The following is a 25,915-nucleotide window of genomic DNA, read 5'->3' on the forward strand; positions in this document are numbered from 1 at the left end:
AATGACTGACATGACTTTGGATGACTTTATGGCTTTGTCATACGAATTTCGTTAGGGTCGGATACAGGTATCAGTTACCTATGAATGCAAAAATACATATTATTTATAGATATATAGCTCCGATCGGCCACTTTTCGAAGAAAGGAAGGCACGTATCATTAATGATTTGAAGGAAGAAATGCACATTATTGTTGACACACCTAAGTCAGTATCCGGAACAACAAACGATGGCAATACTGCTAGGCGTTTTTAGGCAACCTGGCTTGGCATCATCGATAACTGGTGTTGATGAAAAATTAATTAAAAATTTTAGTATCATCCTTTCAACCATGGCCTGTGGATATGCTATTACGGTAGAGTCTTTTAAAAAACTTACTGAGGAAACATTTATTCTTTTCGTGGAATTATATTCTTGGTTCTATATGCCTTCAAGCATACACAAAATATTAGTGCATGGAGCTGATATAATTAAATGTGCAGCTTTGCTCATAGGAATGTTGTCTGAAGAAGCCATGGAATCCAGAAATAAGGACTTTCGGAACTACAGGGAACTGTACACCAGAAAAATTAGTCGTGAGGAAACAATGTTTGTCTTGTAGTACATGTTTGTCTTGTAGTACATCTCTTAACCATCGATATAGTGAGCCACTATCAGAAGAAGTCCTTAAACTACGGGAGGATCCAATGCTACCAACTAATTCAGATCAAAACTCGGATTCTGAATGTGATTAGTATTTAATAAGTAACGCCTAAATTTTGTAAAATATATATAGTTTAATGTTTTAGATATGTAATGTTAACAATAATAAAGATATATATAATAACAATAGTGTTTGCCCTTAACCCACTTTTTACCCTCCAAATGTTTCGGAATTTTTAAAAGAAGCTTCCATTTTAGGAGTACTATTAGTTATAACGAAAAATGTTGCTTATTATAAAATATTTCAATTGCTTCAAAATAGTAATTTTCACATACAAATTTAAGTTTTTTCTAAAAAAAAAAATCGGCGCTTAATAGGTTAATAAAAAAAATTGCCAAATTTTTTCATAAAATAATTAAAATTGTCCATCTAAATCTATTCTTATCCAAAATATCGATAAACATACAGTAAAACATCTACTTTGATTTTCTGCGCGCTAGATCTACATTTTTTTCCACTGTGCCCGGGTTGGGGCACATTCGCGAATTTGACTTTTTTTACAAAACTGTAAAATTTTGTAACTAATTCTATTTTTTTATATCTTTTTGGTACTATTTTTTATAATTAAGTGTCAGAGGACAACAATCAGCCATAAAGTTGTTATATATGTTGAATAAGTTCTGAGATATAGAGCTCTAAAACAAAAGTGCCGATGGGGCCCAGTCTCCCATATAACATGCACGTCCGGGCCGTGTTAAAAAATCTATTTTTAAGGAGGCGTATAATTGTAAAAATTGGGTATCACATAATGTAAGGTTTGTGGTTTGTATAAGTTGAGACCAAAAGAAACTAGTCATAGAAAATAAAAATATCTCAAGCCCTGTTCTGAACAGGCGCATGTTTGTCCACATTTCAAAAAAAAATCATCAAGAGTAACTAGCACTATGATTTGGATATAAATAATTTCATCTCTTCAATACATTTTAGAAAGAAAGTTCGCATAATAAAACTTTTAAAATAAATCCAAGCAAATCTAAGCATAGTCGGAAATTGTCAACTCCTTCAGTAGGCCTCCACTGTATAATTCCGTTTACAACCATTTTACATACCCAATATATTAATACCAACGGGTCCCGCATTGTTCGCCTGCCCGTTGTTTTGATTTGTATTATTCTGTGCGCTTAAATTCAATGGATGAAGTGGATGAGCTGGATCGGTGTAGTTTGTTAAATATGCTCCGAATTTAAGTTGGGCTTCGGTACTGTCCATTACGGAAAACATCCAATCCCATGTTGGTTTTAAACATTTCTCAACAAATTCCTGAAACAAAAAGGGTTAATAATAGAATAGAAAACAAATATAACATAAACTATGTCAAACAGAATCTATATAAGACAACGTGTGATTGGTCCATTTTTGTAACCCCATTATAACACAGTACCACTTTTGTTATAAGATGCTTTTTAATATACGTGTTACGTTCTCATTCAGCATCGTTAATTTTCTTATAATTTATTCAGAAAATTTTCAGTATGTGCTGACAGAAACAAAATTAGTTCACGCATTCCAGAGAACATACATTTCAAACATAATGTAACTTATTTATATATATATATATATATATATGTATATATAAATTAACTATTGTCTAATAAAATAAAGAAGCTAGGAAAGTATTGAAGATAAAATAAACAAATTTTAAGAAACTCAATGAGATATCGCTTGGTTTTTAGCAGTGGTATTGCCATTTGTGGTGTTTTTTTTTAAAGGACAGTGGCGCTAATTGAGAAGTCTGGATACCTCTAAACAATTGTATGGACCTGAATATGGTATGGAATATGACGTGGTACAAACCTGTAACTTTGTGACCTCTTCAGGAAGTACTTTCAATGAAGTTTCGATGTCATTTAGTATATTATACGTTAGAGCGCACATTAGTTCTGATATTTGACGAACTATTATTCCAAATGCACGTGCTAAGTTGCTAGACGTAGTTGCCATTGTATGTTGCTCCTGTGGAGGTGCAGCGACTGCAGTACTAGCTGGAACTGTGGAACGACGTAATGCCATGGGATCTATAAAGACTAGGCTTGATCCAGCAGGCATTCGAACAGATGACCGCGCTGTGTCTCGACTGCGTATAGCCCACTGCATAGATTGTGGTGCTAAATCATTGCGATTATTCGAATTATTACTTCTGCGTTCCAACTGGTGATCGGCATAGGTGAATTCATCATCATCATGATCATCTGTTTCTCCATCTTCTGAGCCTTCTTCTTCTTGAGGAGAGGAATCACCCGACTCATCTTCAAGAAACAGAACACCAATATCTGTAAAGGTAATGAACTTTAATTCCTTAAATATATATATATATATATAATAAACATAACCAGTAAGAAAAGGACCAATGTAAACTATGTGTTTATCAAATTTTATCGTTATAAGAAACATATTTTAGTTTGGCATAGTTTAATGTGATATCGCATGAAACGAATATTTGTACCAAGGGTAGCGCAGACAACACGTCTTTGCTAATTGGATTATCCATTAAAATTGTAAATTAAGAAGAATCGTTTTTATATTTTATTTTATGTTTCAAAACTACAACATTGACACTCTCAATAAACAGAGTGGTTGCTTCTCGTTTTTTTATAAAAACTACGCAACCAAATGTTTGGTGAGAATGAATATGGGATTTTAAGAGGATTATTATTGTTTTCAAATCTTTTAAATACCACTGCTAATTTATTAATTTAGCTATGAATGAAAAGATACCAAACAGTCCAAATGCCTACATATATATAACGATAAACACATCTTGGTTTAGGTTGAATAAATTGATGAAAAAAAATATTCATAAAACAAAATAGAATTTCAAATCTAAACCTGTTTCAGATCCAACTGTTGCGCCTGTTTGAACACTTCGTTGAGCATCTTGATTGCTTTGGTTGTCATCGGAATCGGATTCGGTTTCGGGCTCATTGAATGTATATTCATTATCACTTTCGTCATCCTGGATGGCATCATCATTTCGACCACTCTCTAGAATGTCTTCATCCTGATTATTTGTTGCACCATCTCGGTTAGTGTTTTCTTCGCTTTCAGAAGTGTCTCTTAAAGCTGTCAACAATAACATAATAAGAAAAAGTTACATTTGTGTAGATCAATTTTTAGAATACCTATACTATCAATTCCATAATTTTGTTGAAAGTTGAAATTTCCAGCTTGTTCGCTAGCATTTTCGTGAACAGTATTTGTGTCAATAACTGACTCTGCAACTGACGATGGCGCCAATGGATCCACACTAAAGAGGTCGTCAGAATTCTAGTTCAAGAAAATAGGGTTAAGGCTTTTTATTTTTTAATAGCAGACACAAATACTTACGTCAACGTTAGACGAAGACAAAAATGGTGCTGTTGGACGCACAACACCTAATCTGACTGGGGCTATTAACGCTTCTGATACTTCACATAGTTCTTCGATGGCTAGCCTATGTAATGTTTGGAAAACCTTAACACAACTCTGTATGTGTTTTAGTGGCACTGAAAGAGGTTTACGGCGTTCAGGATTCGGAAATTTCTCAAGATTAAAAATTACGAATACACGGGCAACTGAACGAACAAACCGACGTGCAACCATTTCTGCATCTTCGATTCGATCTGGAATAGAATCGTTTTGCATTTCCCGCACCAATGTCATTAGTAATGTGTCCAAGTGATCTGAAGAACATTTGACAAATAAGTTGTGCGTAAACTTATCGAGTAAAGTTGATCCACTCTGATTTTGTAAATATATATTGTAATTCTCGGAGCTAGAAACGTCGGAGGAATTTGGGGGTTGCTGAGGAGTGGTTTCACTTTTTTCAGCACCGGTCATAATCATTGCCCTAACAGCATGCCAGTCAATCAGTAAACGCTCCAATGCTCTCTTAGCAAACTTTGGAGGCTCTAAGTCATGGTCGGGCATGTTTGCATCTACATCATTCGATGTTGACGATTTTCGTGTTGAGTTGCTACCACTACCCGATCCACTTGCTCCACCGCCGACATTGCGCACACGCGAATTTGCTCTGTACTGGCGTTGCTCTACAGTTTGTCTTCCAACCGTTTGAATTAGGAACAACAGTATGGACTCACCCTTAGCGTTGAATTTCGTGACCAAATCTGTGCATGATGCAAGTTTGCACAAAAGCGCAAATCGTTTATTTTGATTGCCCGCTATCAAAGCTTTACACTTGCATTTCTCCCAACAATCACAGTAAGCGGTTGGAGAGGTTCGTTTCAGTTTGCAATCGTGTCCTTTGTGGCACACTCTTGCGCATTCAGTGCAGCAACAAAGTGAGTCTGTCAAACCACACGTTTTGCACTCGTATATATTTTGATTAATATGATCTGCTCCAGTCCACGTAAATGAACAGGTGTCGTTGTAGCAAATCACATATAGGGGCGACTGATCCGGAGGTGATCCCGGTGGAAATATCATTGCATTCTTCATGGCCACGTCTTTATCTGCGACCGATAGAATTGTGTTCAAAAGTATTATTCCAGCTTCGTATGCTCGATTGTAGACTGCTAACATAAATGGAGTCTGGCCTTGAGCATCTTTACTGCTGAGAAATTGATAGAGGTAGGTACGCAAAGCCGGGCTTGAGCACATTTGCTGAAGGATAACTGTGGCATTTTCTCGTCTCTGTATTGGATCGAACACGTAGTTCGGTGAAGTGAACTTATGCGTTGCTGCGCTACTGCTACATCCCGCAATTATTTTAGAAATATCTTCTTCGGCAGGATTTCCACTAACTGCATCGTTAGCACTGGTTCCCGACGAACTTGTGTTTGACTCTATTGTCCACGGAGCAATGTACACATTGTTATCATCACTGTTACTGCTGGCCATATTACTCACATTATTCGGTGCCGTTTGCTCCATATCCGTGTTGATAAGACGATTCATCATTTCTCGCAAACTTACAGTCCGACCTTCTCGAGACGTAGAGTTAACAGATGACATTGAGGCCGATACATTCGATACATTCGGAAATGCTGGGGACGATTGGGAATTAGCTGCATTAGATGTAGATGGTACTGAAGAGTTGTCAATTGCCGTAGATGCATTTGTCGAGAAGACGGAAGTTGGCGCAGGAGAAGATCGCGATGTTATACCCGTAAATGTTGAGACTTTTTTCTCGTCCGAATCCTTATTCGTAGTCGGAGAACACATTACAGTGCAGGCATGAAAGATATTTCGTGATCCATCGCACCTCTCGTCCAATATCGCTAGCGCATCATTGCGGTCTTCTTTTTCCAATTGATTTAGAACCGCAAAGACATTCTTTACATCACACCGCAGAATATGTGGCATTAATTTTTGAGACTCAAATAACAGGGCTGTCATGCACACCTTTGATTTTTGATTGCTGTTATTCAATGTCGAAGTAAGCGATATAGTGGTCATGGCTACGGCTTTTACTGGAGATAAATCGAACCACTGAGGATCTTTTATGGAACCCACACAATCCTTTGCCATTGGATAGAGTGCCCGGTTTCCGTCACGCACGACAATTGTGCTAGTATTACCACTGCTATCATTATTACATATCATGGAAATATTATTGGGAGATGCACCCATAAATGAGCCGCTATCAGTCGGAAATTGACAATTTTGTTCTTGTTTACTGTTATACAAGTTGTATAAACTGTAATGTAGTTTGCTCCCAACCTTTTTCACTACATGTATTCCACGCAAATCTACTGCTAAGGAAAGTAGCTGAAAGGCAGATGCATCGCTACCATGACTTATATTGATTTTTTTGGGCATCTTTTGTAACCATTCCGGGCCCCTTGAAGCCATTGCTGTTTTGTAGACCTGTACATCTTCTCGGCGTAACAAACGACACTGCTGCCAGTCGTCTTCCTTGCCTTCGCTAGCTGCTGCACTAGCCGAGGCCGATGAAGAGGGTGGTATGGGCGACGACATTGGAAATCGTACAGCTACAAAATCTCCATCAACTTTTAGTACTTTACCGATAGGACCAAGCTTATCTTCGACAAACACAACGTCTTTCAACTGCCACAATTCCTCATCTTTTTTCCCATCAGAATTTTCATCTTTTCCAGCCATGCGTTTCGTGCGTTTATGAGACGTAACACTGCCGGTATCACTACATGTACTCGATGCAGGAGACGGAGGAGGCGGCATGTCTATTCTATCAGTAGTCTCCTTATTTGAGGAGGAGCTTTTGTTCGAAGACACATTTTGAATTGTAACACTTTTTGTTGATTCCTTCTCCAAAGAAGGGCCGGCGCTGCTACAACTAGTTTGTTGTAATTTTTCAGTTCCACCAGCATTTGTTACGTTAAGTATTTTGAATCTACACACGTCGTTTGAATCCCAAACAGAGTTTAATAGTTGTCCAACTTTTGGTACCCCATTCGCACATGTAAATCCAATAGAGCCCGTTTGGTACTTGGGACATTTCTTCATAATTACTTGAGTTCCCACGGCAATGTCAGAAGAAACGCTTTTAAACGGTTTTTTCAACTTTGTACGGCTTTTATCCCACAAATATCGGCGTTGGTCAAAGGGCAATACACCCCACCAGTATACGTTATTATTTTCAGTACGAACAGCAGTATATAAAGAACATACGTTAACAGACACTATTGGATCAACCATGAATTCGCTGAATAATATTGCTCCGTGTTCCAATTTATTTCCAATATAACCTAATTGCTCGTCCATCCAAGTTGCAACACGATTGTTTTCAGTGACCACAGAACAACGTATGAAGTTAGCCGAAATATGTTCAATTTTTTCTGTTAAATTAAGCGCAATTGTTTTTGGGTGATAAACATTCTCAACCTAAAAAAAATAAATAAAATAATAAATTAATAAAATAATTAGATAATTTCAAATAAATGTTAGTTTCTTCAACGACAGCTTCCGTCAAGCTAAACGCCTTTAAGAAGAACGGCGGTCTGGTGGTCAAATACTCCAAAGGCATATTCAGTTCCCTCTCCCCTAATCGCAAAAACAAACAGATGCTGCGGAGTCTGAGGTTGGTGCGAATAAACCTGCATTATTATAGGGCTCCAGCGGCGGAACTTCTCCTTCACTACTGCACAAAAAATGCTGACATTGGGGAGCCATATATTGTTAAACATATGATAACTGGGCTCAAGGACAAAAACTACACCCTCTTCGTCCCCTTTCAATTTTATTCTAAATAATAATTTAAAAATTTGCAACAGAGGTGATACTCCTACTATAGGTTAAAGGTGGAAGTTATAGACAAAGTTATTTCCAAATTTCCAATTTTGGAACGAAACAGATTGCTAAAAGAAATTATGGTACGTTGGCTAATTCTGGGGGTTACTCTGTATTGCGATGCGATGCGAAAAATTGTAAAATTGTATCGGATCGAGTAATTCTTACTCTCTAATTCGTTTTCGTATCTCCTTTCGCACCTACTTTACGCAAGTGCGGCATCACCGCACTCTGTAATACGAAAACGTATGTCAAAATCGTTCGTTAAACGCAAATATCTTGCGTTAACAAAATAGCAAACGCAAATGAAGCGAAACATGTAAGTAAGCACAGTTAAAGGTTTTATTTATATCTGACGCCAAAAAGTTACCGACTCAGCAACGTCAGTTCCAAACTTTAGTAGATTTTATGGTGCAACACAGCGATATTATGGCACGTTGGCTAATTCTGGGGGTTACTCTGTATTGCGATGCGATGCGAAAAATTGTAAAATTGTATCGGGGGGGTTACTCTGTATTGCGTTGCGAAAGCAAGTGCGATGCGAAAGCTAAGTGCGTTAAGAGTACAATTTGGTACTCTGTAACGTTCACGCAAACGCATTCGCAAACTAAATTGAAAATAGGGCAACACTGTCGCCACAAAATTGTAAATGAAAACATATTTTTGTGTGGTACGAGTGTTTTTTTAAACAAAAATGATGAACGAATTAAAAAAAAAGAATTTTATGAGATATATCAAATATACTCTCCCTAAGTGACCACGGGTATGAAAATATAAGTACGAATTATGTGACAAATGTTTTCAAATATTTAATTTTTATAGATTTATATGATATGTCTCAATAAAGATTCGTTTATGTATTTTTTAATCGCTCGTCGTTTCAAATAGATCCACAACAATTCCAACTCCAATAAAAGAGGCCGCTGCTTTGAAATTGCTTGGACAAGGTAGTTATCAACACCAACCTATAAATATGCACACCTAGTTTCACATTTTATATAAAAAAATAATATATTACTTTTACCAACCACCGACATTTACAATTTACAATTACAATTTTTCTCACGCATCGCAATACAGAGTAGCCCTCCGGATCGAGTAATTCTTACTCTCTAATTCGTTTTCGTATCTCCTTTCGCATTTACTTTACGCAAGTGCGGCATCACCGCACTCTGTAATACGAAAACGTATGTCAAAATCGTTCGTTAAACGAAAATATCTTGCGTTAACAAAATAGCAAACGCAAATGAAGCGAAACATGTAAGTTAGCACAGTTAAAGGTTTTATTTATATCTGACGCCAAAAAGATACTGACTCAGCAACGTCAGTTCCAAACTTTAGTAGATTTTATGGTGCAACACAGCGATTTGGCAAAGGGGCAGTTGCAAAGTTCAAATGTGGGCTGATGACCTCAATTCAAATGGACCTCCTGTAAGAGATGTCACTGGTTGGAAAAAAGCAATGTATTAAATTTTTTCTATAGAATGTGAAATTACTGTGAAATGTGATAGATTGCTGTGATAATTCTAAAAGATGACCTTGGCCAATTTGGTGTTGATAACCACCTTGTCTAAGCAATTTAAAAGCAACTGCCACTTTTATTGGAGTTAGAAGTGAAGTGTATCTGCTTGGAACCACGAGGTCGTTTTTAATGGCGCTTTATACATACATAAACGCATCTTTATTGAGACATACATTTAGTATAAATCTATATAAATTAAATATATGAAAACGTTTGTGACATAATTCGTACTTCTATTTTCATACCCGTGGTCACTTAGGGATAGTATATTTGTTCGATCTCTTAATTTTTTTAATTCGTTGATCATTCTCATTCTAGCCATAATTCTTTTGTCCATCGTTTTATAAATCCTAAGACACCACCATAGGCTTTTTTTAACAAAGATATAGCAAGATTATCAAAATTTAATTTTGGATCCATTAAAATACAAAGAACAATAAAAGATTATACAGTTGATAAAACCGAGCTATTTAGTCATCTACTTTATGTTTACATTTGTTTAAATTTAAGTCTATACAATTTAATCTGCACCATTGGAATAGGCTATTTAAATCATGCTGAAGTAAATTAGCTTTCTTTACAGAATGATGGGTAATGTATAACTAGACATCGTCTGCATACATTAGAAAATTGGAATGCAATAGAGAATTCTGCAAATCAATTACAAACAATAGAAATAGAACCGGGCCTAGGTGACTTCTTTGCGGAACACCTGATGGAACAATCGGTTTTGAAATGCATCCCTCAAACGAAACTAGTTGTGACTTATTTCTAATTTATTTATCTAATTTACTAAATTTATACCAAAGCCAATATGATTATAAAGCAGTAATTAACTATAATTTGCTAATGTATCTGAACAAAGCTTATGCCTTGTTTGCATGATTTTTTTTTTATATTTTGTTGAAAAAAATCATGGTGATAGAATTCATCATCAAAATAAAAAAAAACTTTCTTCCACTCATTTAAAATTTTTCATCATATCTGCGAATCTGCACTTGGAATGTGCGCACGTTGTACAGAACAGGAGCAGTTTTCGCTTTAGTGGATGTACTCAAGATGTACAAAGCGTAAGTAAATAAGATATGGTTAACAGGAAAATAAATGACCTCATTTCCAGATTCACTCCAGTAGATGAGCGAATTGCTATAATCCATATAAAAACGAAGTTCTTCTACATCAGCTTCATTTGAGCACCAACAGAACAGACCCTTTCCTTCTTTATCTCTACAGGAGGATGTGGCAGCACCAAAGCCTTCGGTTTGGTATTTTACTCGTTGGTAAAATTTCCGGAATACGTTCTGACTCCTGACTCTCGATTTGCTCCCGCTCACGTTTTTTTTTTTTTTTTTTGTTTCTTCTTTTTTTTCTGAAAATACGTTTCTCCTCTCTCCGTTTCTCCCGATAATTCTCCATCATACTACGTGTTGCTACTGTCTGCAGGACTGCCCTAGCATTGCCTAGCATCACATCAGTAGCATTACGACACTCCTGAACGTACCACGGGCTTTTTGATGGTGGTCTTTGGTACCCAAGTGTTGATTTTGCTGCAACATGCCCAATGATTGGAACCTCAACATCCTGTGTCCCGTGCACAAAAAAGTAGAAAAGACGATATGTGCCAACTATTGAGGAATTAGCCTTCTTCCCATCGCATATAAAGTACTATCCAGCGTGCTGTGTGAACGACTGAAGTCAATGGTCAATGACATTATTAGACCATTCCAATGCGGCTTCAAACCTGGCAAATCCATCATTGACCATATTTTCACTTTGCGCCAAATCCTGGAAAAGACCCACGAAAAACACATCAACACATTCCACCCATTCGTCGACTGTAAAGCCGCATTCCACATTCTTATCCGTTCACAGGTGTTTAAAGCCTCCGTTCGGCATTCCTGCAAAATTAATACGGCTATGCAGTATAACTTCCAGTGGCAATGAATGTTGGAAAGGACCTCTCGGGAATGAGGATTCAGACAAGGTGACATTTTGTCGTGAGACGTTTTTAACATCCTGCTGAAAAAGGTCATGCCAGAGGCAAAAGTGGACAGAAATGACACTCTGTACACCAAACAACACATGCTTCTCGCCTACGCCGATAACATCGACATAATGGGACGAACATTGAAAAATTCGCTCGCTTCGTTTTGTGCTTATTTTACGAATGAATTTATGGCGATAAATTCTTTACAAAACAAGCATTCGCCAAATAATGTTCGCTCGCACACACATAACAAACGAGTTAGAGCACACAAACACTGTCTGCTACACACACATTCATTCGTTCTGTCTGTGTTTACTTTTTTATGATATTTTTGTTTGTTGTTGTTTTTAACATTTACATTTTGTTTTTTGAGTTTTTTAAAAGAATGTTCTTCAGCAACAAATGATCGGGAACGAACGAATTGACGACGCTTGCAGCGAATTTTTATCGTTCGTGATTTTTTCGTACAACGCGAACATTCGCGAGAGATTGCAAATGTTTATTCATTCATTGTAACTTTATCATTCGCAATAAATTGAAAACATTCGAATTCTTGCCGTGAGCAATCGTGAGAAAGAGCGTATTTTAATCATTCCTTGCTTTGAACAAATTGAGAAGGAGTGGATCTGGCAGTAAACGGCGAGAAGACCAAGCTGATGGTATCAACGCGCAAGACGTCCAGTAGACTCGGACCAACTGTGGAACTTGAGAACTACCTCTTTGACTACCTCGAGTCAAAGATTTTATATACCTTGGTACCGCCATAAATAAAACTAATGACATCAGTTTTGAAATTCGGAGAAGGATAGTGTTGGCCAACAGATGCTACTATGGTCTAAGTAAGCAGTTTAGAAACAAGGCCATCTCCCGGGAGACCAAACTCACACTCTACAAGACGCAGATACTACCCGTGCTGTTATATGGATCTGAAGCATGGGGTACTTACGCAAGCAGATGAGGCAGCTTTTGGAGTTTTTGAGAGAAAATTTCTCCGAAAGATCTATGGGCCGATCTGCGTTGACGGTGAATATCGCCGTCGAATGAACTATGAGTTGTACCAAGTACTCAAGGACATCGGCATTGTCAGACGTATCGAGCTGCAGCGACTACGTTGGCTAGGTAATGTTGTGAGAAACTACGTAGATTTTTAGGGACTGCTCGATTTTGTAGAAAAAACATAAACAAATTTATATATGTTTATAGTTTAATGATGATGGTAAAAAGTATTTAGATAAGTAGTGGTATAAATACAAAACATTCTGCAATTTCGAGATTTTCTCAAAATTCATAGTTGTTACAGTTAAAAATTGTAGGGTTTGAAGAAACTGATATATATATATATATATATATATATATATATATGGGCAATATTGCCAATTTTTTAACATAGCTGAAGCGGAGGTTCACCCCTTTATAACTCGGGAACTACTTAAGTATATGGTATAAAGTGAATAGTTTTGGGTTAATTGATCTGTCGTTGCAAACTGTTCATGATATTGACCTCCAAACTTTATTTTGGTGGAAGCTGTGTCTACCTTAATGTAAAAAAATGTGTAAAAAGACGTTGAGGCGAACCAGTTTTTTTATGTTCTCTATCGATTTGTGACTAAGCCACTCATTGCACGGTCTTCGTGTCAAAATAAAACTGGAAGCCAACAAAATGGGGACTACGCCCCTTATGTATCATTTTTCAAAATATTAACTGCATCTACCTTTAAATGATGCTGACATTTTGAAGCTCGATTTTGAGTGTTTTTTTAATTTTACTTCTAGCTTTAATACGCAAACAGGAATTTATAAAAATTGATTATAAGATTATTGTAGTCGCGAATCTGCGTAATTTGATATGTATTTTGTGTATGTAGTATGAACAGCTTCAGAGTAATACTCATCAGAAGGTGCGAATTTTGTGCGATCAAATTTCTAAAAAACCTATTTTTCGGGCCAAATTTTTAGATCTGTCAACTGAATGATATGGGTACCCGCGATCAATAAGGTTTTTTACGTTTCGGATGATATAAAATCTTCTTCGTGAAAATCCATCTACTAGAACGGCGGGAACTGGTCTTCCAAAAACACGAAATTTGGCAAAAAATGTTTTTGAAAATATCGCGGATTTATTTGCGTTTTCTGTGTATAATTTCCGCTTCAATAAATGACCTCATACGGATTTTGATCTTTTTCGAAAAGAGAACTTTAAAAACTTCAGCCGAAAGAGAGATGTACGCAATTTATCTCAAAAATAGATTTTGCTCGCACATCCATGGTTCTTAATGGACCACATTGAAATGGTATAGATCGATGTATTTTTTTAGGGTGCACACCGAAATAGGATGCGCGTTAATGGCATATGGAGTTTTCCGAAATTATTCGCGTTTTACGATTTTTTGTGTACTTCAATGTAACGTGCGGCACATCTTAGCCGTCAAATGAAATTTCGCAAAATATACATGGATGGGAAGATAAACTTCAGTACTTCCTGAAAACCGCATGCGCATCAAATGATTTTGAGAATTACGCGATTTAGACGCAATTTATCTCAAAAATAGTGTGAGCTGGCACATCCATGGTTCTTAATGGACCACATTGAAATCGGTATAGATCGATGTATTTTTTTAGGGTGCACACCGAAATCGGATGCGCTTTAATGGCATATGGAGTATTCGGGAATTATTCGCGTTTTACGATTTTTTGGGTACTTCAATGTAACGTGTGGCACATCTTAGCCTCCAATTGAAATTTCGCAAAATATATATGGATTGGAAGATAAACTTCAGTACTTCCTTGAAACCGCATGCGCATCAAATGATTTTGAGAATTACGCGATTTACACGCAATTTAAAATGTATATTTTATAATATTATTTTATTTTAAGATTTATTCCTATTTATAGAATTCTAAGATTTATCGGAAGGGTCTTGATATAATCCGCAAGGCGTATACTTATACGCAAAAGGTGATTATTATTATATATGTCAATTTTTCGGCGAAATTCGGGTAAAATAGCAGAATAACCCCAAATTTTTTTTCTGAAATTTCTTGTATACAATTAAAAAAATAAATATGATGACATTATTTTTTCGAACCAAAAACAAATATTGTTCCTCGATATCTTGTTTTGTTGTCGCTGTGATTTAGAAACCGCTACACGGACTTGTGTGATTTTGATATCATTTGATTCATCATGGTGTTTAGATTATGTAGATATTTTTAAATTATTTTTTAGGTGTGTGTATGTCATTAATATATTGAAAATATTGATGTAATCTGCTATATTTTTTTCATTTTTCTCATATTTCGCGAATATGTGCAACTTTATCGTGATTATTATAATATATTCATATTCTTATTTTACGGAGGAAGATATATATCAACGTTTTTGGTCAATATAATAAACGGCGTAATTTTAAGATTTTTTCTTATGCCCAAAATTAAAACCTCGATAACTTTTGCGCGCATCAACCAAAAATTTGATCGCGAACGGTTTCGGAGTCAGGACATTTTTCTCTATATGTGTACCAAAAATCATAGATGTGCCACAAAAACAAAAAAGCTGATTTTTTGAAAATGGAATATTAAAAAATTGGCAATATTGCCCATATATTGGCCAATTTGGTGTTGATAACCACCTTGTCTAAGCAATTTAAAAGCAACTGCCACTTTTATTGGAGTTAGAAGTGATGTGTATCTGCTTGGAACCACGAGGTCGTTTTTAATGGCGCTTTATACATACATAAACGCATCTTTATTGAGACATACATTTAGTATAAATCTATAGAAATTAAATATATGAAAACGTTTGTGACATAATTCGTACTTCTATTTTCATACCCGTGGTCACTTAGGGATAGTATATTTCTTCGATCTCTTAATTTTTTTAATTCGTTGATCATTCTCATTCTAGCCATAATTCTTTTGTCCATCGTTTTATAAATCCTAAGACACCACCATAGGCTTTTTTTAACAAAGATATAGCAAGATTATCAAAATTTAATTTTGGATCCATTAAAATACAAAGAACAATAAAAGATTATACAGTTGATAAAACCGAGCTATTTAGTCATCTACTTTATGTTTACATTTGTTTAAATTTAAGTCTATACAACTTAATCTGCACCATTGGAATAGGCTATTTAAATCATGCTGAAGTAAATTAGCTTTCTTTACAGAATGATGGGTAATGTATAACTAGACATCGTCTGCATACATTAGAAAATTGGAATGCAATAGAGAATTCTGCAAATCAATTACAAACAATAGAAATAGAACCGGGCCTAGGTGACTTCTTTGCGGAACACCTGATGGAACAATCGGTTTTGAAATGCATCCCTCAAACGAAACTAGTTGTGACTTATTTCTAATTTATTTATCTAATTTACTAAATTTATACCAAAGCCAATATGATTATAAAGCAGTAATTAACTATAATTTGCTAATGTATCTGAACAACGCTTATGCCTTGTTTGCATGATTTTTTTTTTTTTATATTTTGTTGAAAAAAAATCATGGTGATAGAATTCATCATCAAAATAAAAAAAAACTTTCTTCCACTCATTTAAAATTTTTCATCATATCTGCGAATCTGCACTTTGAATGTGCGCACGTTGTACAGAACAGGAGCAGTTTTCGCTTTGGTGGATGTACTCAAGATGTACAAAGCGTAAGTAAATAAGATATGGTTAACAGGAAAATAAATGACCTCATTTCCAGATTCACTCCAGTAGATGAGCGAATTGCTATAATCCATATAAAAACGAAGTTCTTCTACATCAGCTTCATTTGAGCACCAACAGAACAGACCCTTTCCTTCTTTATCTCTACAGGAGGATGTGGCAGCACCAAAGCCTTCGGTTTGGTATTTTACTCGTTGGTAAAATTTCCGGAATACGTTCTGACTCCTGACTCTCGATTTGCTCCCGCTCACTTTTTTTTTTTTGTTTCTTTTTTTTCTGAAAATACGTTTCTCCTCTCTCCGTTTCTCCCGATAATTCTCCATCATACTACGTGTTGCTACTGTCTGCAGGACTGCCCTAGCATTGCCTAGCATCACATCAGTAGCATTACGACACTCCTGAACGTACCACGGGCTTTTTGATGGTGGTCTTTGGTACCCAAGTGTTGATTTTGCTGCAACATGTCCAATGATTGGAACCTCAACATCCTGTGTCCCGTGCACAAAAAAAGTAGAAAAGACGATATGTGCCAACTATTGAGGAATTAGCCTTCTTCCCATCGCATATAAAGTACTATCCAGCGTGCTGTGTGAACGACTGAAGTCAATGGTCAATGACATTATTAGACCATTCCAATGCGGCTTCAAACCTGGCAAATCCATCATTGACCATATTTTCACTTTGCGCCAAATCCTGGAAAAGACCCACGAAAAACACATCAACACATTCCACCTATTCGTCGACTGTAAAGCCGCATTCCACATTCTTATCCGTTCACAGGTGTTTAAAGCCTCCGTTCGGCATTCCTGCAAAATTAATACGGCTATGCAGTATAACTTCCAGTGGCAATGAATGTTGGAAAGGACCTCTCGGGAATGAGGATTCAGACAAGGTGACATTTTGTCGTGAGACGTTTTTAACATCCTGCTGAAAAAGGTCATGCCAGAGGCAAAAGTGGACAGAAATGACACTCTGTACACCAAACAACACATGCTTCTCGCCTACGCCGATAACATCGACATAATGGGACGAACATTGAAAAATTCGCTCGCTTCGTTTTGTGCTTATTTTACGAATGAATTTATGGCGATAAATTCTTTACAAAACAAGCATTCGCCAAATAATGTTCGCTCGCACACACATAACAAACGAGTTAGAGCACACAACAAAGATCGTTCGTTTCGTTTGGTGGTTGAAATTTTTTTTGATATTCTCTCACGAATGAAAACAAACATTCCCGAATTCTCGCGAATGCTCGAAATAACAACAAGAACAACAACAAACGTTCGTGAACTCAATAGTTGTTGGACATGTGTTTTGTTATTCCACACACTGTCTGCTACACACACATTCATTCGTTCTGTCTGTGTTTACTTTTTTATGATATTTTTGTTTGTTGTTGTTTTTAACATTTACATTTTGTTTTTTGAGTTTTTTAAAAGAATGTTCTTCAGCAACAAATGATCGGGAACGAACGAATTGACGACGCTTGCAGCGAATTTTTATCGTTCGTGATTTTTTCGTACAACGCGAACATTCGCGAGAGATTGCAAATGTTTATTCATTCATTGTAACTTTATCATTCGCAATAAATTGAAAACATTCGAATTCTTGCCGTGAGCAATCGTGAGAAAGAGCGTATTTTAATCATTCCTTGCTTTGAACAAATTGAGAAGGAGTGGATCTGGCAGTAAACGGCGAGAAGACCAAGCTGATGGTATCAACGCGCAAGACGTCCAGTAGACTCGGACCAACTGTGGAACTTGAGAACTACCTCTTTGACTACCTCGAGTCAAAGATTTTATATACCTTGGTACCGCCATAAATAAAACTAATGACATCAGTTTTGAAATTCGGAGAAGGATAGTGTTGGCCAACAGATGCTACTATGGTCTAAGTAAGCAGTTTAGAAACAAGGCCATCTCCCGGGAGACCAAACTCACACTCTACAAGACGCAGATACTACCCGTGCTGTTATATGGATCTGAAGCATGGGGTACTTACGCAAGCAGATGAGGCAGCTTTTGGAGTTTTTGAGAGAAAATTTCTCCGAAAGATCTATGGGCCGATCTGCGTTGACGGTGAATATCGCCGTCGAATGAACTATGAGTTGTACCAAGTACTCAAGGACATCGGCATTGTCAGACGTATCGAGCTGCAGCGACTACGTTGGCTAGGTAATGTTGTGAGAAACTACGTAGATTTTTAGGGACTGCTCGATTTTGTAGAAAAAACATAAACAAATTTATATATGTTTATAGTTTAATGATGATGGTAAAAAGTATTTAGATAAGTAGTGGTATAAATACAAAACATTCTGCAATTTCGAGATTTTCTCAAAATTCATAGTTGTTACAGTTAAAAATTGTAGGGTTTGAAGAAACTGATATATATATATCAGTTTGACTGTTACAAAGGCATTTAGAGGTCCAAATTACAGATGAGATAAGTGATTTAAGTTTTCAGAAGTTTGTTTATATATATATATATATATATATAAATGTAGTTTTCAATGTTTTTTGACGAACTGTTGTAAGTTCTGGTTTGTTGTTAATTACGTAATATTTATATGGTCTTAGAGGCCTCTTACATTACATGAATATATAAATGAATAAATACCTCAGATTTATATGGTTCCGCATCAGCCCATCTCCATAAATGAAGTTCTCCTGACTCAGAAATAGCTATGAATTCTGAATATAGGGCAGCGATTTTTTTAAATTTTATTGTATTGTTCTTGTCCGGCCAGGGTTGAAGTTCTTCAGAAATCCAAATGGGAGAGCTCATTGAAGTTGGATCTTTCTTCTTGGCATCTGTAAAAATTAATCACACTTTAACTCAATATATTATTTATAAAGTTAATTTGTCGCACCTCCATCTTTGTCCCACACATAATCATCTTTATTCAACCATCTTCTTGGAACATAACATTGGCGATCCCGCCAACGACTAAAGGCCTCCCTTTCTGCACTAACTGAAGATATCTGTGCCGATAAACTTCCAGTGCCGGACAAAACACCGCTCCCCGTACCAGAAGTTCTTGACTGATTAGTTTCAGAATTCGAGTTAGATTGATTTCGTTCACTGCGTATGCGATCAAATAGTAGACTAGTGAATAAAAATAAAATGTATATGTATATACAATTATTTTTGTATTTTTATTTTTTGTAATTTTTTAAAAATGTTTGTAAAAGTGTATTACGTAAACCCAATGAAGTTTTTATAACTGTATTTAAGTAATGTAAATTACCTTCTAATACTTGAGTAATTACTAAATATTTCCTCGGTAAACAACCCATCTGATGGATCTATAATTACACTATTGTTTTCTCCATGAAAACCGTTGTCAAGCAGTGAAATTAAATCATCAGGAACGTAATTATCACCACCTTCCTCTGTATCTTCTGCATCCTCATCGTCTCTTGAAAGCAAGTTATTAACAGCCAAGTTGACATCAAGATTAGTGCGCTGTGCGAAAATAATGTTGATACAAATTCATGTAGCAGAATATATTCAGAACAAAGCTAACCTGTAGTTCTCTAATAATTAAATTTCTGCTTTTGCCTTGGAGAACGACTTCCGCTTGTGAGATCAGTTCCTCAGGAACATATGTTGCTGGAACTGTAACAAGTGAACGACTGGATGAAGTACCACCTATAATAACTCCAGTACTTCTTGATCCTGAGCTTTGGCCACCAGAACCAGAACGTCCAGTAGTCCGCATTAAGCGGGCCCTAGACCGGGCTAGTTGTCTGGATGATGTTGGGGCAGACGTCTTAGAATTGGATGAAGTGTTAGTAGAGTTGTTTCCGCTGAAAAAAAATAAATAAAATAATCAATATCACATTATTTCTATATATATATATATATATATATATATATAATGGACCACACTAAATGTGAGCTATTTTTATAAGCTTAAAGTACGTTTAGAAAGAAAATCAAAGTAGATCGAAAAAGTTATTTGTTCAAAGAACCCGTTGGGTTGTTTGCACGTTGCTACTTTGCAAGTTGCTTTTTTGAATTAGGTGTGATCTTCATATGTCTTTGTGGAAATCAAACATATTTTAGTTCCGCTTCGATTAAGATCAAGGTTAATGATCCCGGTTTTATTCAATACTTTCCAACGAAACTAAACTTCGTATCTATCATTGTAAAACCTATTTAATTTATATTCATATGTGACAATCTAGCTGTTGTGTATTATATTTGAAATTAAACACGCGTTGAATAAGATTATACTATATTCATTATTTATTAAGGATGGTATTAAGCTTTGATGAAGTTGTGCAGTTGAAGTATGATATGCAAGTGTAACTACGCAAACAGACATTGGTTACAATTAACAGTAATGTAAAAAGTAACGAATACAATTACGAATATGTTAACATAGATACAAAGCAATTATAAATATAATTCTATAACATAGAATGAAGTTGCCATGTGGAAGTAATTACGACACTACACTAGCCCAAAGGGCTACTTCGGTGTCCCTTTGTCGCGTCATTATCTCGAATTCTACGAAGATACATTATTTTTGTATGAGATATTTTTATTAAAATCGTCGCAAATTCAAGATTAACGTTTATGTTAATGTTTATTATTGTGTACCGCCGATGTATTACATTTGGAAAGAAGATTCCGAAGGGAGTCAAAGTTTCTACTAATAATAATAATCCACAGATTCCAAACAAGTAATAACACAAGTGGGCAAGTATACAATACAAATAATTAAGCTGGATGTACATGAACTTACATGCAGAAAAAAAGCTTCACATACATACGGTTTCGGAAATTTTAGAAACAATTTTAGTTTTCAAAGCATAAGAAATGTATAAAGCAACGCCGCCTCCACGACGGCTTAAACGATCATTACGAAATATCACATACCCCGGTATTTGAATTGCTTTTGGTATGTTCCCGTACTGCAAGAATCAACTAATTTTTACTACGAAAACACTTTTTTCTTTATGATATCGAAAAAAATAGTAAAAACTAGTCGATTCTTGCAGTACGGGAACATACCATTTGTTGCTAAAATAGGACTTGAACCAAGTTTCAACCACGCCCACAATGTGTAACAAATTAGATTTCAAAACATTTTTCACTTCATCAAATTATATAGAAGTTGTGCTAGGATTAAGAGATTGGGCATTGAAACCTCCGATATTTATATTATCACTGTTGAAGTTTATGAAATTATCATCGCTGACAATCTCACCTAAAATATTGAGCGTAATAATAAATGAAAATTGGAAAATGTGCGTTACAGACTAGAAATTAATTTAAAAAACTATATTCTTTTAAAAATTTATAGCAATTTTAAAATATTGAGTATACAAAAATACATTTTGATGTTTTTTTTTTTTTTTTGTTATTTTGGGGGAAATCGGTTTCAAAACCTATGCCTAATAAATAGTATAAATCGGGGCACATAAGTGCGTAGATGTGTTCCACCAATTAATTGTATCACCCATACTAAAGGTAGTTCAAGTTATTTTTCTAGTTTGGAAAGTGTAATAAATGATTGTTATTGACAGTCTGCATGAATAAAATACTTCTATATTGAAAATTGTGTGTCGGGGATGATGAATCTTCGAATTTGTTTTGTGCATTTATTTATTTTATTTTATTGCCACGAAAAAGCCATCTGGCCAATAAATATCGCAACATGCCAAAACTACAAAAGTGTACTTCACATTATAAAACGTATCTTATAACTATACTGTATATATCTTAATATAAATTATGAATTCGAAGTAACAAACTTTAAAGCATTTTTAAATTCATTTTAAAACTAAACAGTTCATATACTAACTTAATATATGGATTTGAATTAACAAACTACATAGCAGAAAAGGCTCCCCAGCCATTTAAAAATAAAGCAGTAAAGATTATTGTTGGTAATATCTAAGCAAAATAACTGAATATTGTCGTATCTACAAAACAAAACAAAAGCAAAATCTTCAAACTTGCGTTGAAATACACTGCGCGAAAAAGAAAAATGTCGTAGTTCAACAGGAAGTTGATTCCACAAACGTGACGAACGAATAATAAAAGATCTTTCATATAAACCAGTGGAATAGCGCGGGAAAATTAACTGAGTGTTCCTGGTAGATCTAGAGAAAACAAGTCGATCAGGCAGGACACCGGGAAGATCTAAAGTGACAGATTTATATAGAAATGAAATAACTCTTTTCTTTAATTTTTAAATTTAAATTGAACTTTTGGGAGCTTTAAATCACATGTATTTATATGAATTTATATATTATATTATTTAAATATAACAGAACGTACAATTGTTTTTTTTTTCGTGTGTTGAAAACAAACACAAACAATGAAGAGAAAAAAGCATGGAAAAATCGGCGTATGTTTTTCATTTAAAAAAGATATTACAACATTTTTAGATGTAGCAAATTTCTAGTTATATATGGTAAGACAATCACTGGATATTAAATAAATAATAACAATAAATTTTTAAATAAGCGAATTTCTATTAAACTTGGTATTATTTATACTTGCCTTTTCGTCGAATCATTTTTGCTAAGATCCAAACGATCCGTATTAATTGAGAATGCCACACGGAAGGCTTTACCGTCCTCCAACAAAACACCGATATGATTAGGTCCAATTACCACATCTTTAACAGGAATCTTGAGTTGTTCAAATATGCGATGCGTTCCAAAGCCAAATTTATTGACTTTATCCGAAACCTCGCGGAGTCTGAAATAGGAAAGAAATCATAAAAATGTATTTTTATTTTTTGTAAGTAGTCTCCAATTTGTGCCAACTTATTATTAAGTAATTTTTTCGTTAGGCTCGTTCCTAATTTAATGCGTATGCGTACAAAAACATTCACCTTCTCACCATTCCGTTCCGTTATAGTACATTTACATTGAATCCGATTTAGTTAACCCAGTAGGTTTTAATTGTCAATTCTCTTACATATTTGTCAAATAAATCTTCATAAAGAAGGCTAACCCTTCAAAAAGTTCTATCTCAGTTATAGCAGAGGAAATGTATAAGAAAATAAATGTTTGACTCACACAAGCCTCACTATTTGAAGAATTTGAGCATTTTTGAGTTTTCATCCTGCTCTGCATCCTGACCTGTTAAATGAGGTATACCGGGAGGCGAATTCGAAGTCTTCACTGATTGTCAAATTTATTGTATGAAAAATTAATAAACTGTCCCGCACAGTACGTTGTGGATGGGGCCTTTAACAAATTAATTTTAAAAGTAACATAAAAAATTTAAATATACTTAAAAAATGGTTTTTATTCGAACCAAAATATTCGTGCACAATGTTATCATTACGTTTTTGAGACTAAAAGCTGAAAGATATTTAATATTTTTATTTTGTTCTTGTTGGTATTTCGACATTAAAAGTTAGCCACCCGGTAATAGACCAGTCAATACTAAATAACTGCTACTCCCGATCAAGGTTTATTCCTAAGGTTAACAGGGAGGCGAATTCGTAATCTTCGTAGACTGTCAAATTTATTATTTGAAGAATAAATAAACAAAAAATATTTTATGTCGTATTTAAACTCAAATAACTAAAACATCCTCCTCGAAATATCAAAAAGAGCTTAAGGTTCGTACCTCAAAAGTTAAATGCATAAAAGCTATGTTTAAAGAATTTGGATCGTGAATTATTTGTGTGGACGCTAGTCGTACGTCGGATTTAGAAATAAGAAGTTAAAGACCCGTAGAGTGTCGGAACTTCTTAACCTCTACCTTCCTGTAATACCATGCCCACCGAACGGCATTTATATCATTACGTACTCGAATGACTAAATGATCATATTATCTGAGCCATGACATATGCGAGAGGTTTAATCACTATCTCAGCTATAGCAGAGCAATATGGAAATATCCGCCATAAGTGAACGACTACATTGTTTACCATATGAACATAGGAGATGCGGCTACATCTGAATATGCAGGGCAATAATTTCGACCACTAATTATTCCAAGGTAATTGGAGTCACATTCGATCGTCTTCGATTAAGTTGGCTTAAGTCTGGTCTAGGGACTCCAATCTAATCGCTTTGAAATTTAAGTTTATTGTGTTTAGAATTAAAACTGAAGTTTGACATTAACCTTATATCGGCATTAATTCATAGTGCACATCTCTGTAAGGACTTGCAAATGTATTATATTAAATGTAATTTATGTATTTTCAATTATATCCATGTTAGCTTCCTCACTCCATTTATTACGAAGTTATAAACCATTTTTTATGATGCTCATATCTAGAGCACATTATTCTCAAGATATAAATATCAAAAAGTTATACAGTATTTTTCGGTTAATTGACCCTACGGTTAATTGGTTTCCACGCTTAATTGAACCACATGATGGTGCAAAAAATATTTTATAGGAAAATACATGTAAATTTTCTCGGATAATTAAATCCTGTTAATTGATTTTCCCGCTTAATTGGTTCAAAATTCATGTCATCAAAAATAAATTTCCTTTTACTTTTCACCGGTTAATTGCACAATAATAATTGAAAAATAATCTGCCTTTTTTAAATACATTTTTTTCAAAGGAAAAACTTCGAGAAAGCGTAATTTGTATTTGACATTGGATTTTTTTAAATCATTAGTAGTTCCAATTATACGTGATTACTGTAATTGAACAAAACTATTCAATTAAGCGGGTTCGGATAATTGGTTCCTCGGTTAATTGAATGAAAATTTGTGCAAATGTTGATGTGCAATTAACCGAAAAATACTGTATATTTTCGTGTCAATAGTATTACTCAACTTCCTCCTCTTTTACTGATCCTTGTAAATTATACTAAAATATACCAGCACATGGTCATACAGTATTCCACTAATAAACAGAATTTTCAGATTTAATAAGTACAACTGCACTGAACTATATCCTATTATTTCACAGATCAGCATCGACAAACTTAGCTATTCTACAATAACAAGCTGTTTTTACACAGACTTAGTAAGTCTACTGTTCTACTGATGAGCGAGCACATGCTATTTCAGCTCTTTCATTTCCTTGGTGCTTACCTGTCAATAAATTGTTCATCGGTTCCAGGTAGGGGTTGTAGGACAAATTGTATTGAAGCCATTGATGTCGATAACTTGAGGATTATTGTTCAGTAAGGTGTTTCTCATTTATTTTCACTTTTTCCTGTTTTCATTCCAATGTTCTTCGCAAAAAGTACGTACACCAGGAAATGTATGAAGAAAAAAACGAAATGTATTGCGGGTACAACTATTAATGTCGCAGATGCAAGTCCTCCAACTTGATTATAAATATATCCCTTTTTCAATCTGAAACACTACACGGGCGATTAATAAAATCTTATTGATATTTTGCAATTTTGTAAACGACTATAATGCAATTTCCAAATAAAAACAATATGATTCTAATCGTAAGTAGCAAGAAACAGAGAACCGAGTCATAGTATTATCAACGGCGTAAGTGCAATGAATATCAAATTTAGCGACGACCAACTACCGCCGTTATTTTCTTACAGGGACAGGGCTCTATAGGTCCTATATTGTATAGGTGATATTGTGGTATCAATTCATATGTAATAGGGTAGCCGTTATCGTAGTACAAAATTGTACATTCTTGCAGTTTTTGGAACAGACATGATGTAAAGCGGTGTACACACTATCATTTTTGACTGTCAGCTTTTTTATCGATTACTGACTGTCCAACAACCATAAATATTTTTGTGGTTGCCTGATGAATGACAAACATGTGAGCCCACACTATCAAACAAGCAAAATTTGGGCAAGAGTGCCATTCAAAAATGCTAGTGTGTACACCGCATAAAAGATCATTAGAG

The 25,915-nt window shown here is 35.2% G+C and overlaps 1 protein-coding gene across 1 annotated transcript; it reads right to left on the reverse strand.

The window, feature by feature from the left end:
- Window positions 1-1,742: 1,742 nt before the first annotated feature.
- On the reverse strand, window positions 1,743-25,186 carry LOC133324542 (E3 ubiquitin-protein ligase hyd). The gene is made up of 11 exons (XM_061533386.1): window positions 25,125-25,186; window positions 22,612-22,812; window positions 19,619-19,901; window positions 19,340-19,557; window positions 18,962-19,197; window positions 18,709-18,902; window positions 4,026-7,502; window positions 3,821-3,965; window positions 3,528-3,761; window positions 2,496-2,971; window positions 1,743-1,961 (listed from the first exon to the last, which is right to left on the reverse strand). The coding sequence occupies exons 1-11, from the start codon at window positions 25,184-25,186 to the stop codon at window positions 1,743-1,745; spliced, it is 5,745 nt and encodes a 1,914-aa protein (XP_061389370.1).
- Window positions 25,187-25,915: the final 729 nt, after the last annotated feature.

The sequence above is a fragment of the Musca vetustissima genome, unplaced genomic scaffold (genome assembly GCF_032173495.1).
Source record: "Musca vetustissima isolate MV318-11 ecotype Yass unplaced genomic scaffold, APGP_CSIRO_Mvet_v1 utg11258, whole genome shotgun sequence".
NCBI classification, from domain to species: Eukaryota; Metazoa; Arthropoda; class Insecta; order Diptera; family Muscidae; genus Musca; species Musca vetustissima.